The following is a 14928-nucleotide window of genomic DNA, read 5'->3' as shown; positions in this document are numbered from 1 at the left end:
CCTGCCTGTAGAGTTTGGATTCAAAAAGATGATTTCCAATGCTCACTTTGGTACATTGCTCAGTTTAAATTAAAACAAGGAAGAGTTTCAGTTTCTGATTTACTCCTCAGAGCTCAGTTCGCTTCCCGTTTAAATTTTGCAACAACTCTGAGGTAAGTTCATCCAGGAAGTGATGACCCAACCAAGGTCACACCATTGATAGATCTGAGATCCTTCTAGCCCCTTCCCCTGACAGCTTGTCAAGTATTATATGCGATTCTTTATCCTGAATCTGGTTTCCCTCTTCTGCTGTAATTAGATGCCATTTTCTATTAATTTCATGGCTCCTTCTGACAGCTCAGGCATATGTTGTCAGCTCTTCATTACTTGGGGGTGGAGGTGGGGACACTTCCCTACCTCTCTCTGATCATGTAACTGGTTCAAAGTCATGAAGAATGCTAAGCATGATTCCTGAGGGAATCCAATCTCCCAGCTCAAGAGAGAGAGAAAAAAGTTGACTTTTGATAAGGCTCAACTTCCAAGAGCAGAGAGGGAGAAAGTTTGAGATTGGAGGAAGGTTCAGTTCCTCCTAAGTGTAAGGAGATATTATTTGGGTTACCAAAGGGATCAATCATCAAGAAACGATTTCTTGGAGAAAGATCAGTTAGCTTACAAAACTGATGAGAATTTGGGTTGTCATCTGTGGTACGTTAATTTGGGAGTTCCAAAGGTGCTTTTCCAAAAGGCAACTGGACTTTCTGTGTTTTTTTCTTGAAGATGTTTTACTTCTCATCAAAGAAGGCTTCCTCAGTTCTGAGTGAATGATGGAGAATGGAAGGATTTATATCGTCTGATCATTAGCCCTCTTTCTGAGAGTCATTGAGGCCACTTGAGGGGGTTTATTTGTGCCCTCAGAGACACCTGAATAATGCAAATGGGAACTGAGAATCTCCATAGATGTTAATTTGGGAGGAAACCTCAGGTTGTTTAAGGGGACTTATTGATTTATGAAACTTACGAGGAAAGGGTGTTGAACTAAGTGTATGAGGAAAGGCTCCTAAAGAACAACCACTATTTTAAATGACTTTTTTTAAAAAAATATTTAACATTATTTGGAATTAATGATGAAATCATATTTCTTTAATGCAGAAATCTCCACTTAGATGTTATGTAAAAAGTTGAGTTCCCAGGATGGTTGTGTGGTGTGGTGTTGGCAATTTAAAACAAAACTCTAGAACGTTGATTTTCTCTGTGCAAAAACACATTCTTTCTTTAAATAAAAGTACTCAGGTGTGCCAACAAATGTTTTATTACACAGTAGTAAAATGTCAATCCCATGGATTATTTTGGGATTACATACTTTTTTTCCCTAGAATGCACACAGGTCATCAAAAAAGGCAATTTTGTGACTGTGTCACCCCTCATGGTTCAAAAGCTGAATCCTTGCGTGATGGAGTTGTGCAAGTTTTATCAACGGTGCTTCTGTACCAGAGACCGGAGTTACTCAAGGGATCACACTATGAGGTAAATCTAAAAATGGTTTCATGTACGTTCGTAGTTAGGAATCTAGATATTACAAGTTGTGTAGCTTCTCACAAGGGAGCTTTGTTTTGGTGAAGAGTTGAGTGATACTCTCCTTCCAAGCTGATGCTTGAAGCAAGAGAGGTCCATGTTTTACAGAAGAAAGCCAATCCCCCATGTTGGTTTCTGGATCTTTATAGTCTCTCCTAAACTCTACTTCCCCATCTTTTCTTATGAAACTTAGGTGAGATTGCTACAATGTGTGTCCTTTACCAGCAGCTAGCTTTGGTGATCACCATTGGACAACACCTTCTGTTGCATGTTCTCACCCTCAAGCATCAGGAAACTTCTAGCATCTTCTAGAGTTCCCCAACCATGGCATTCCAAACTAGACCAATGAGGCAGACATGTCACTTCAATAATGAGTGGGTGATAGATGAAGATACCAGAAGTCATCGAATGACCCCAAAGATGGTTCTTCAGAGGAAAAATGCATCCTTCTGGTGAACCCCAATTATCTCAAACAGGCTCAGGACATATGAGGGAAGAATGTTTCCTAGAGTTTACATAAAAAAAATTCTAGACAAATCATTAGATATTTCTGCACCTGATTTCTGGGTCTAGAAATGTGAGGAAAGGGAACAGGACATCAGTTGAATTTGGCTACTTTAGATTTAATTTTATGGGTTTAATACAATGGCCTCCTTAAAAGGGATCTCATCAGATTTAAGGAATGGGCAGTAATAGAACAAACGTGATTCATATTTAATAAGTAGAAATCAAGCTTCCTCACCTTGAGAGAACCAGGAGGATCAGACCATTTCTTGGATCTATTTATTCATCCATTTACTTGGTTTTACAGATGTTAATATACCACCCCAATTCAGTGTGGATTACAATGTTGCACAAGTAAAACCAGTAAGAATTAATAATAAAACCATCAAATATATGAAGATAGCCCAGTCCAATCCACCACCCATACTATCAGGAACAGAACGCTATGACTCTGCAAAGAAGTAAACAGGATATCAAGATATGAATATCTGGGAATGCACAACAATGAACAATTCTGCTTCCCATATATTCAAACAACATGTGATAATAGATACCTTGTTCTTCCCTACCTAATATGTCTTTTGTCAGCCATATTCTGTGTGCAACAGTCAGACACCTTGGTTCTTGTGTGAGAGAATTTCATAGAGGAGATGCAGGAGTTGATGGTTGTTCTCTATTCTCCTTATTTCCCATTTGAATACACAGCTGAATTTTAGCCTGGTAGAAATATAACTAAATTTTGTTGCAGGGATCTGTAAGATTAATCTCATTGGTTATTTTCTTCTTGGATTTTTAAGGTTTTTTTTGGTGGGGGGGAGTGCAAAACAGCTAAGTTTCTAAATCCAGTGTTCCTTGTTTCTGAATTTATCCCCCAATAAATTTATTGTGACCTTAGCAAGGAATTACCATATAGGTTTTCATCTCAGAAGCAATAGAATAGGAGAAATAACAAGGCCTCAGAGAGAATACAGGAAAAATAAAATGAACTTCTGTTCCAATAAAATCTGTTAGTGCGTTAAAAGCAAAGGAAGCATTGAAGCTGTAGTTTCAGTAGCCCTGGAATAAGAATTGACTTGGAGAAGTCCTTAAGATTTTGTATTTCTTATTGAAAACAATGTTTTGGAAGTCAATTTTTGGAAATCAAGTATGTTTGCTACTTTAATTTCAGACATCAGCTGAGAATTTCAATCCATGAATACACGATTCAAAATATATCCTGTTCATCTATTGATATTGGTTTACATTTTAGGTACTGCATTCAAAACTATCCATGGTTCTTTAAAAATGCAGCATTTATTTGTGAAAAGGTCAAGAGATCGACTTATTCTAAGAGTAAGTAGACATCCCATCTGGTCTATTTCTGTGGGATTTTACTCAATGCCCATTGCAACTATGTCCTCTTAAGTGCATCCTCTTAAGTATGTCCTCTTAAGAAATCTACCTGTTAATAAACTATCTCAAACTTTTCTTTAATTTTTCAACTTTCCACCACCAAGTTTTGGCAGAAGAATGGGAAAATGGGAAGATGAAAAATCTTAATTTTCCCGATGATTGTTTGTGAGTAACTTGACCCCTTGACTGCACTTTTGACATGTTCAAGTCACTGAAGTCATTTTGTAGAGGGAGAAGGTGGAGAGCCACCATAGAGCCAGGTATGGTAGGATTCATAATGAAGCTTCATATTAAAGCTTCATTTGTGGAAGTATGAAGGTTCATGAAGTCTGTGGAGTTCTTGGCACTCTTTCAGCTTGTTTTGTTTGCAGACATTTCATTACCCAACAAGGTAATATCACCAGTGTTAGAAGGGAGTGGAATTTGTTCTCTGCTTATCTACCAGTGACTTGGTCTGTCAGTGTTGGTGGGAGTGCTTTTGATGGGTTCCTTAATTAGATTGTTATTTATTGTTTGATTGTCTGAATAGACATTTCCTTGATTGGGGTATTGTTTACTGCTTGATAGTTTTTCTGGAATTAATCCTGGTTTTAATCTCTACTTATCTGAGTGTTGACTGCTGGTGTTTTGGTCTTTGGTTTCCTTTTTAGATGGTTTTATTGTCTTTTTTGAATGGTATGTAGCTGTTATTTATCTCTACATGCCTGTTGATCGCTGATTTGTCTGAGGCTTCCAGAAATTCTCTAGCATTTTTGTACCTAGGCTGGTCTAGAAGGCTCAGTTTCCCCTTTGATATTATGATTAGGTTTGTCCATGTCTGCTGCAATTAAGGAGTTTTCAATAAACAAACCATCCAATAATAAACTGCATCCTAATCACTACCCAAGAACACTCCCATCAATGTTGATAAGGCAAACTTTATATAAACAGAGCAAACCCCACTCCCTTGTAACACTGATGATGTTACCTAGTTGGGTAATGAAACACCTACAAGAAAACAACCAAGCTCAGTCAGCACCAAGGTACTTGGTTTAACCCTGAACAATAAATATTCTCTTCTGTCTAAGTATGAATTTCTTCATCTGCATTGAATTGTCCTTTCTTTTTCCCCACCTAGCATTGAAACAGAAGTGCCTTAAATATATTTGTAAATCCATCTGATCTCCAAGAGGAATTGTTGAGAACAAGGCAACATGGAAGAAGTCCACAGCTTTATTTCATCATCCAGTGTGAGAACACACACACACACACACACACACACACACACACACACACACCCCTAACAGAAAAGGAAAAAGAAGATTTTCCTAGAATGGCAGGATCTTCTTGCTTGCACACTGATTAAACAAAGTTAGTAATGAATAGAAGGTGACATTCACAAGAAGAAACTTACCTGAAATGAAAAGCTATAATAATTATTGTTATATTTCCTAAAGAATGTTCTCTAGCTTGTTAGTGAATGTAAATTGCTGGACCCTTAATTGTTTGAAACAACAGGGAGCCAAATTTGAAATTAAAAATGTAAGAATTACACCGTAGTTCTGTCTTCACTTAAACAAGAAATATGTGATAAGATTGCTGCTCTTTGTTTATTTACTTATATTTTGTGTTACTTTGGGATGTCAAAGCTCAATTTAAGGTTCTCTCTTATTGATGAGTAAACCAGTTTGACATTCCATCTTTATAGATTTACAGCACAGATTGAAGTGGTTGACTGTAAGAGCTCGCCAGAAGAATTTTCATCCTGAAAGATGGGATGCTTGGATGCACCTTTTGGTCTTTTCATAACTAAAGTGAGAGGGAAATCCTGCACTTTATAGGGTTTCAGAGGTAGTCCTAAGCTTACAACAGTTTGTTTAGTGACCGTTCAAAGTTACGGCACTAAAAAAAGCAAGTTTATGACCGTTTTTCACACTTACGACTGTTGCTACATCCCCAGGGTCATGTGATCAATATTCATATGCTTGGCAACTGACTCGTATTTATGACGGTTGCAGTGTCCCAGGGTCACGTGAGCCTCTTTTGTGACCTTCTGAAAAGCAAAGTCAAGATGCACTTAACAACCATGTCATTAACTGAACAATTGTGATGATTCACTTAACAACGGTGGCAAGAAAGGTCGTAAAATGAAGCAAAAATTCATTTCACAAATGTCTCAATTAGCAATGGAAATTTTGGGTTCAAATTGTGGTCGTAAGTCGAGGACCACCTGTTTTTCACTTGCATTGTCTTCTCCTTTGAAAGTTTTTGGGAAGCAATTTCTTTTCTATTATGCCTACTAGAAATAATTTAGAAGGGGAAAAAAACCACAGGGAATTGTTTTTTTGATGGAACAGTTTGTAGAAGCATTTACCTCAGAACAATTTACCTTGTTCTGAGAAACAAACCTTGACAATTTTAGGATGGATGAACTTCCCCAGGTCTTTTTGCTAAGAAAATGTTCTTTTTCTTCAAAAGACCCAAATCTTGTGGGCTGTCTTTTGAATATCCTTCCTCACATTATAAACTTTCCCTCCTCTAAAATATTTTCTGTTCTGCAAAAATTAAGGGATCCTCAGGTCTCTACACAAACTTTGCAGGAGTTCAATATTAGTGTATACATGTCCATGCGTTTGAGTACACTTCCATGCATCCACAGGTCAGAGATGGTATTCAGCAGGTTCTGACCGGTTCTGGAGAACCGGTACTGGACATCCCCCTCTATTCTCTGCTCCTGAGTCCCAGCTGACCAGCTGGGTTGTCTTTTGTTGCCCTACACAGGAGAATGGAGCTGGAAAGCAGGCTAGTGGGGTGGGGAGGGAATGGGGATTTTGCAGTATCCTTCCCCTCCTACGCTCACCAAGCCAAGCCCACAGAACCGGTAGTAAAAATTTTTTTGAATCCCACCACTGCCACAGCTAGTCCCTAACTTACGACTGGTCGCTCAGCAATAAGAAAAAGGGACTTATCGTATGATCCCGATCCAAAACTAATGACAGCACTTCAGTCACTCAGTAACACGGCCACATTTAGAGCTCTTTGCAGCATCCTGGGGCCCTGTGACTGTGTTTTACAATATATATATATATATATATTTTACCAAAAGCAAGGAGTTGCTTCCAATATTTTGGCAAAACATGCCATAGCAAACAACAGTCTCGCTTAAACAATCATTTAAGCCATTGTTTAATGGCTGCCACCCCAAAAAATGACATAAAATCAGGCCAGTCACATGACTGACCCATTTCACAACCATTATGGGCAGGTTCTATTAAGGTCATAACCTGAGAATGACCTGGCTACAACTTGTGGGCTCCTGTCCTTCTCTTGCCTGCCTTTCAGGAAAAAAAAAATCTTAGTAGTAGTAAGACCCAGTACCCAATGGTGCAATTCAAAATGGTTTTTCTACCGGTTCTGTGGACGTGGTTTGGTGGGCATGGCATGAGAAGGATACTGCAAAATCCCCATTCCCTCCCCACCCCACTAACCTGCTTTCCAGCTCCGTTCTCCTGTGCAGGGCAACCAAAGAAGACCCAGCCAATCAGCTGGGACTTGGGAGGCGGAGAATAGATGGGGACGGGGCCAGTCAGAGATGGTATTTGCCGGTTCTCCGAACTACTCAAAATTTCCGCTACCGGTTCCCCAGAACTGGTCAGAATCTGCTGCATACCCACCTCTGCCACTACTACAGTGGAATAATTGACCTATGAAGATTGTGGGTCCTCCATCTGCGGAGAGAAGAAGCTAGACAGTGACTTCACGAGAATCGTTTCACTGGTTTTTCGGCAAAGAGTTAGTCTAAATGATCTTTGTGGCGCCTTCCAAAACTCCTCAGGCCTGTGATTCCATAATTTTACAGAAGACCCTTTCGATGGTTTGTTTAAGTCCTCCCTCCTCCCAAGCTTTTTCAGCACTCAGATATTTGGGGGGTCTGCCCTATCGTCTACATTTTCACCTGTCCCTCAACCATGAATGAAGCTGTTTATTAAGTTCTTGCGCACTGCTGTCATCTGACTTAGCAGGAAAGGGATAACAAAGGGAGCATTGTTTCATGACAACAAGCCCTGTATTAGGGTAGCTTTCAGGAGTGGGGGGAGAACCCCCCCCCCGACTGAATATAACCTTAAGTACATAAGTGATCTATAATGTTCACTCTTGCTACTCTAAGAATTGCAACCTGCCGAAATTTTAATGAAAGGGACCATTGAGAAAGGTTGAGTTTGGGTTGATGAAGAAAGTAGCCACGTGATAAAGGAAGGGCAGAGCCAAAAAGGTATAAATCACTAAAGCCTAACCTCCTTAGGGTCAGGTTCTTCCTTTTACCTCCCTCTGAGAAATATCTTTCAAGGTAAGCAATGCTTCCCATGTTTTAGGGTGGAAGGGTTTTCGAATTGACAGTGAGTGAATTATTAAGCTGCTTCTCTGAGCCGAGACTTGTGAACCTGGAAGTCAACTTCAGGACAAATGGAAGCCCAAGGAAATAGCCACCAGCATACTGGCCGGGGCTGGCAAAAAAAAATCTCCACAACCACTAGATGGTGGCAAAGAGTTAGAATTTTTGAATCGCTTTGTTGCCACCTTGTGATGGGTTGGATTTTTGCAGATCTGGCACTATTCTATAATACCAGAATAAGTCCAGTTATCCAAAGAGTTTTGTTTCCCAGATAAACACACATTGAGCATTGGTTTGCAAGCTCAGAGGTTGAGTTAGGATTGTAAGCATCTACCTGGCACCACCTCATGCTCAGCTGGAAGCATGTCATCCTGTAGATATTTACAATCTAGTCAGAAATTAATTAGTGCATATCAGAATAAAGATACAATGATAAGATCCGTGCAGTGTGTACAAAGTATGGGTAACTTACTATAGCTAAAAAGTAGTCTATCTATCATCTATTTAAGTGTGTGTGTGTATGTATGTGTGTGTGTGTATATATATATATATATATATATATATATATATATATATATATATATATATATATATATATATATATATATATATATATATATAGTCAAGCAATTGTAAGATAACAGGTATATAGTATAAACATAGCTATGGATACATGATACGGATACATATAAGAAAAATAAAAAAAGAAACAATAGGACAGGGGTAGTAGGCACGTTGGTGCGCTTATGCACGCCTCCTACAGACCTCTTAGGGAAGGGGTGAGGTCAATAGTAGAAAGTCTAAGGTTAAAATTTTGGGGGTTTGGGGAAGAATCCACAGAGTCAGGTAGAGTATTCCAGACATTGATCACTCTGTTGCTGAAGTCGTATTTCCTGCAATCAAGTTTGGTGCGGTTTACCTTGAGTTTGTATCTATTATGTGCTCTTGTATTGTTATGGTTGAAGCTGAAGTATTCATTGACAGGTAGGACATTGCAATGTATAATTTTATATACTATATTTAGATCGGATTGAAGGTGGCGTAGTTCTAGGTTTTCTAGGTCTAGAATTTCGAGTCTGGTGGCATAAGATATTCTGCAATGAATAGAGGAGTGGAAAACTCTTCTTGTGAAATATTTCTGGACTTTCTCAACTGTTTTAATATCAGATACATAATGCGGGTTCCCGACTAATGAACTGTATTCGAGCATTGGTCTAGCGAATGCCCTAGTTAGTAGTGTGATATTACCAGAGAAAAAGCTACATAGGATTAGGTTAAGAACTCTTAATGACTTTTTGGCTATGTAGTTACAGTGGGCTCTAGCTCTTAGATCATTAGAGATGAGAACTCCAAGGTCCTTGACAGAGGATTGGGTTACAACTCATCTACAAAAGGCTGCAGAACTTCCTTTGGTGCCAGTGGGGTAGATTATTAAGAGTGGTGACAAAATCAAGGTTGCATAGGGGACAAGTTCTGATTTGGTCAAGTATGGTGGGTCAGAGACTGGTTTAGAAAACAAGGGACTTTTTCCTCTCTATACTTGGTCATAGGTAAGGTTTGCCCATTTAATCTCAGAACTGTCTTGCAATCTCTACATAGTAGCAGTACTGACCAACCTTAAACAGCCATTCCACATCTTGGTTAGAGGGATGCAAAATCCACTGAGTATCCAAAATGTGTAGAAATCTGTACAACGATACTTGTACAAGATCTTGTTTTATATGGGATGAATTTAGGCAGATTGTGGGCAAACCCTTTTTACCTTTGGGATTTTTTTACTTTGAACTTGTACATTTTAACCTTGTTTTTAGATCATTTTAACTTTGCTTTTTAGTCATGTTTTATATTATTTTATGATGTAGTTTGTAAACCGCCCAAAGTTATTTAAGTAAAATGGACAGTGTAGAAATTTTATATATAAGCAACTAAAAAAAATCACTTTTGGGGATTAAATTTTTTATATAGCAGACAAATGTGTCTATTCAAAATGGATATTGCCCCAAATGTTTTGCCTTAAGTGTTGAACTCCATGTGACACTTTTTGCAACTCTACTACACAATTCTACTTTTGCAACCACCCGAATATATGATATTTCATCTCAACTCAAATGAGCAATTTTTCTTTCCCTTCCTTCTAAAAGCTAAATTTGTGCAAAGAACTCAACAAATGAATTTTACATGATGCAAAAACATTCTCACCCTGCACTCTCTCAGTTTGCCTTTCTTGAAGTTATTCATCAGTTCACTGAACAATCTGAAATTCTATCCAGAGAAAGGGAGAACCATCTGTTTTCTCTTTCTCTGCACAGCTGCCTAGTTCCGAAACTCCACCAAGATTCTCTCTTGAACAAACTTGTCCTCTTCTCAGTTGGGAAACCACCAAATATTTTAGACCTTCTTGGTGTGAGCTGGCACTAGCAATAAGCAGCTCAAACATTCAACTCAACCTAAATATGTTAGACTTCAGTTCTCATAACCTGATAGGACGAGGTTTGCTCCTTTAGGATTATAGGACATAACATCTAGCACATCTGGATGGAATCTGATTCTGGGAGATGTTTTAGAATAACATATGCTTCGGTACTCTTTTTGAAGGTGCTTTTTGAAAGGCAATGGAACTTTCTTGAAGACATTTCACTTCTCATCCAAGAAGCTTCTTCAGTTCTAAGACAGAATGGATGAGAAGTGAAATGTCTTCGAGAAAAACAGCAAAAAGAAAGCCCAGTTGCCTTCTGGAAAAGCATTTCTGGGACAACCGTGACCTGGATGATTGAGAGTCTCCATAGACATCTGCTTTGGTAATTACCATGTGGTTATACACAAAGCACAAGTATTGTAATTTGATGCTATATCATGGGCAAACCATACTTTATTGTCAAAGAAAACATGTATATAAACATTGTATTTAATCCACCAGGCAAGCTTCCTGAAAAATAATGCTGATAATTCAATTGATGACTATATTGATGATATTACATAATGGTGGTAAGTGAAAAATCATGCCATTGTTTTGTTTCCTTCCTCTTCTCTATATTATTTGGTATAGGCAGTTTGCTCAAATAACTCCTTGGGGTGAATTTCTGCAGGCAGAATAGTTGTTGTTATTGCTATTAATATTATTAGGTAAAACATAGTAAAAGTAGATCTACACATTAAATCCCATTGATTTGATTTGACAATAAAGTTGTCCGTTATTGATTTTGTGATAATTGGGAGTTAGGTGGCTTATACATTTAAATAATAACAATTAGATAACAACAACTACTACTACTATTGCTACTACTACAACAGATTTCTAGAATGAAAGGCTGCAGATATATAGATATCCATGGCTGGATAACCTGTATTTACTCAGTATGACTATTAAGTAATAACATGATCAGGTTAACAGCAAATGCATAATTATTTTTTGAATGTTACACATAATGACTTTCTTGTGGTGCTCACGGAACGCCTTGATTGACAAGTTAGGATTTCTCTGTGGATAGGAATAATTCTCCTGTTATTGAAGAATTATTATCTAATAATCTGTATAAATAAGAAAGATGATTAGGGGCCTAGAATCTATAACATATGAAGAACAATTGTAGGAATTGGGTATGTCTAGTCTAGTGACAAGAAAGACCATGGGTGACATGATAGTACTCTTGAAGGGCTAACTGATAGTTGACAGTACTTAAAGGAAGAGGAGGACAACTTATTTACTAAAGAACCTGAACGGAAGACAAAAAACAATGAATGGTATTAAGGAGAGACGCAACCTAGAACTAAGAACATTCCTAACAGTGTAAACAATCAACCAGTGGAACAGCTTCCCTTCAGAAGTTGTGGGTGCTCCATCACTGGAGGCCTTTAAGAAGAGACCGGACAGCCATTTGTCAGAAATAGTATAGGTTTCCTGCATGAGCAGGGTGTTGGACTAGATGGCCTCCAAGGTCCCTTCCAACTCTATTACTGTTACTAATTGTGTTAACTAATAACACTAATCTTAGGCAAAAAGGACTGATGATTTCAGGTGATTTCTAAATTAATAAATATAGTATTAGAAACTGAGAATGTCCTGACTCCTTAGCGAGGATATTCCTAGATATCCTATGTATATATAATTGTATTAAGGTTGTTAAAAGGGAAGTTTAAAATGAATACAAACTAATACAAACTAAGAAAGAGAAATCAAAATGAAAGCTAAAAGTGCAAAAAAGAAAATAATAGAAAAATAGAAAAGAAAGAAAAATAATACAAGGAAGTAGGTAGCTTCTGATCTTTACAACTGTTATAAGCACAATTATAAATTGTCTTTTACTCTGTGGTTACAGCATGACTCTCTTCTTTCTACGATCTTTCTAATCATCAAAACCATACATTCATTTTTTTCTGCTTCATGAAAAAAGCCCATAAGGGTTTTCAAGCCAGTAATAAATATACAGTAGATTTTATCCTTTCTCTGACCAAAGAAGACAGTTTAGCCATTTTTGAAAGTTCCATCACCTTCACCAACTATTCTTCTATTGTGGATAATGCCAATCTTCCCCATCTTTGTGAATACAATAATCCTGTTTCAGTTATATGTATAAAAACTTGATTCCATAATTTTTTGCAACTTTATGCTCATCATTCTTGTGGGAAGGGCGGGGGGTCAATCTAGGTTTATCTTTTGTAAAGTGTGGAATGGTTTAAGGGATGTTAATTCTCAAGAGCTAATTTGATTTCCCCTTTGTATGCATCTCTCTGTGTCTCTGTGTCTCTGTCTCTGTCTCTCTGTCTCTGTCTCTGTCTCTGTCTCTCTGTCTCTGTCTCTGTCTCTCTCTCTCTGCAGGTACTCAAGGATCAGAGACAGGAGCTACAGGCATTTCCTTGGACCTCCCACACACAGCAGAAAGAAATCTAAGTAAGATATACTTTTTAAGACAGCCAATTTTGTGGGACAGACAAGGAGTTATAAAGCCCTGGCATCTCAACTCTCTACCTTTTCTCCTAATTTCCAGTTAATAACTGGATGGGGCCAGATTAAAGGCAGATGTAGAGAAAACCAGGGAGAAGATCCGTTGAGACCATTAGCAAAACGTGAACATGTAGCTTAGAGAAACAGAAACGTGTGAGAAAGAAACTCAAGACTGCATCATCATGACTCTGATGGGGAAATGCTGATAGGTTTTGAGAGTCTGCCCATAAAGTAGGCTTCTAGCATTTTTGGTGGTCCTGTTTCCCAACCTGGCCCAACTCCAAAGTCTGACGTAAGTCTTTTACAATAAAGTTTACACCAAAAGTGACACTGTTGGACAATTGTAAGTTTCTTTTACTTGTCTCTCCAGAATGAATTCATGGTTTTCTATTAGTCTCTGCAGTTCTCCTCCAAGATAATCCCATTTCTTTTCTACAATAAATGAGCAATGTAGACTAGAAGATTTCAGCTGTATGTTAGGCAGTTTCCACATTGTCCAACTTTGGAGGTGGCATTTCCCCAGAACTTTATATAATCTTCACCCTACTGTCTTTACCTAAAACTGAGCTCTTCCCTTGGATCTTAGATTTGTGTAGGGTTGGGCCAGAGGTGCTATTCAGCAGGTTCTGACCAGTTCTGGAGAACTGGAGGAGGAAATTTTGAGTAGTTAAGAGAACTGGCAAATCCCACCTCTGACTGGCCCCACCCCCATCTATTCTCTGCCTCCCAAGTCCCAGCTGATCGTCTGGGTCTTCTTTGGTTGCCCTGCACAGAAGAACGGAGCTGGAAAGCAGGTTAGTGGGGTGGGGAGGGAATGGGGATTTTGCGTATCCTTTTCCTGCCACGCCCACCAAGCCATGTCCATCAAGCCACAGCATGCCCACCAAGCCACGCCCACAGAACCAGTAGTAAAAATTTTTGAATCCCATCACTGGGTTGAGCCTCTTTAAATCATAAAATGGGATTAGCATTTTTTTTTTGAATTTGCTCTCTCTGGGTGATTGCTCTTCTTTTAATACTACATTGCTGCTATTTTTTTTTTAAATCCAGAGTTGGTTTTGCAGTGGAGCCACCTAGACATTTGACAAATTAAAAAACAACAACTTAGAAACAACTCTATTCTCCATGTTGGCTCTCTACTGAGATGTTATGAAATAGAAATAGCAAGAAGGAAAAATTTCAGAGCCCTTCTGTATTCAAAGCATGACCTCTTGTTTCTGAGAGGTTTTAAGGCTTTTAATAGATAATGAAAACATTAAATTATAATCTTCCCTTGAAGGCAGCAAAAGGATTGAATTACTCCCTTCAAGAAATCAGAGGCAGGATTTGAAGCAGTTTTAAAGTGCATGAATGATGACCTTCACCAAAATAGAAGAAAAAAGGGGAAAAAACAATTAAAAGATTTCTTAGCAGCAGAAATGTAAGATTGTGCAGAATTGTACCAATTCACATTAAATGGAGGGGAAACTGCCATATGTTTGACTTCTTTCTTTTATATTAAATCATTTTTTGCACTTCCCAATTTTGCCAAACTGGTCCATGGAATAAAGGAATTTCCCCATAGTTCTTGCATTTACTTTTGCTACATTGGAAAATAGCTCAATAATTTGAGCAACACCAAAAACAAAACAGTTTCCCACCCTAAATTGCACTACCCAAATAAAACTAGCAAAAAAGGAGACACCAAAAGTATATTTGTGTATGTTTGTATGGACACATTGTGAACTCCATTCTGTTCTGCTTCTACAAACATACTCATTTTTTAAAAAATAAACAGTTTGTGTTTGAGGCTAAGAGATTAAGAGACAGATGGTGGATCTTGGGTTTTTTTATCTTGTAAAGGTGAAATTTGCTTCCTGTTGCTGTAAGATGTGATATAATTGCTGTGATTTTTAATGTTCTTCAGATATATCAGGACGGTGCAGTTCTTGATGCTCTCAGAGATTGGTAGTTTTCTAGCAGACGTTTCATTACCCAACTATGTAATATCTTCAGGGCATTGATGATGTTATCTAGTTGATTAATGAAACCTCTGCAAGAAAAACAACCCCAGCTCAGAGGACACCAGCTACAAATATTCTCTTCAACAGGACACTGTTCCTCAAATCTGGCTACTTTAAGCTGTGTGGACTTCAACTCCCAGAATTCCCCAGTCAGTAAGGTTGCT

The 14928-nt window shown here is 38.2% G+C and overlaps 1 protein-coding gene across 1 annotated transcript in view; it reads left to right on the top strand.

Moving 5' to 3' along the window:
• The window catches only part of HHLA1 (HHLA1 neighbor of OC90), a 44050-nt gene extending 39110 nt beyond the window's left edge, over positions 1-4940 (top strand). The window contains exons 14-16 of the mRNA XM_087928730.1: positions 1353-1503; positions 3305-3387; positions 4565-4940. Coding sequence (XP_087784856.1) covers positions 1353-1503; positions 3305-3387; positions 4565-4608 — 278 coding nt within the window. The 3' untranslated portion in view covers positions 4609-4940. The remainder of the gene's footprint in view (positions 1-1352; positions 1504-3304; positions 3388-4564) is intronic.
• The last annotated feature ends 9988 nt before the right edge of the window (positions 4941-14928 follow it).

Source organism: Pseudonaja textilis, chromosome 3, assembly GCF_049901715.1.
Source record: "Pseudonaja textilis isolate UNSWEBS1 chromosome 3, rPseTex1.2, whole genome shotgun sequence".
Lineage (NCBI taxonomy): Eukaryota > Metazoa > Chordata > Lepidosauria > Squamata > Elapidae > Pseudonaja > Pseudonaja textilis.
The sequence above is the reverse complement of the archived record's forward strand: the minus strand, read 5'-3'. Positions and strand labels throughout refer to the sequence as shown.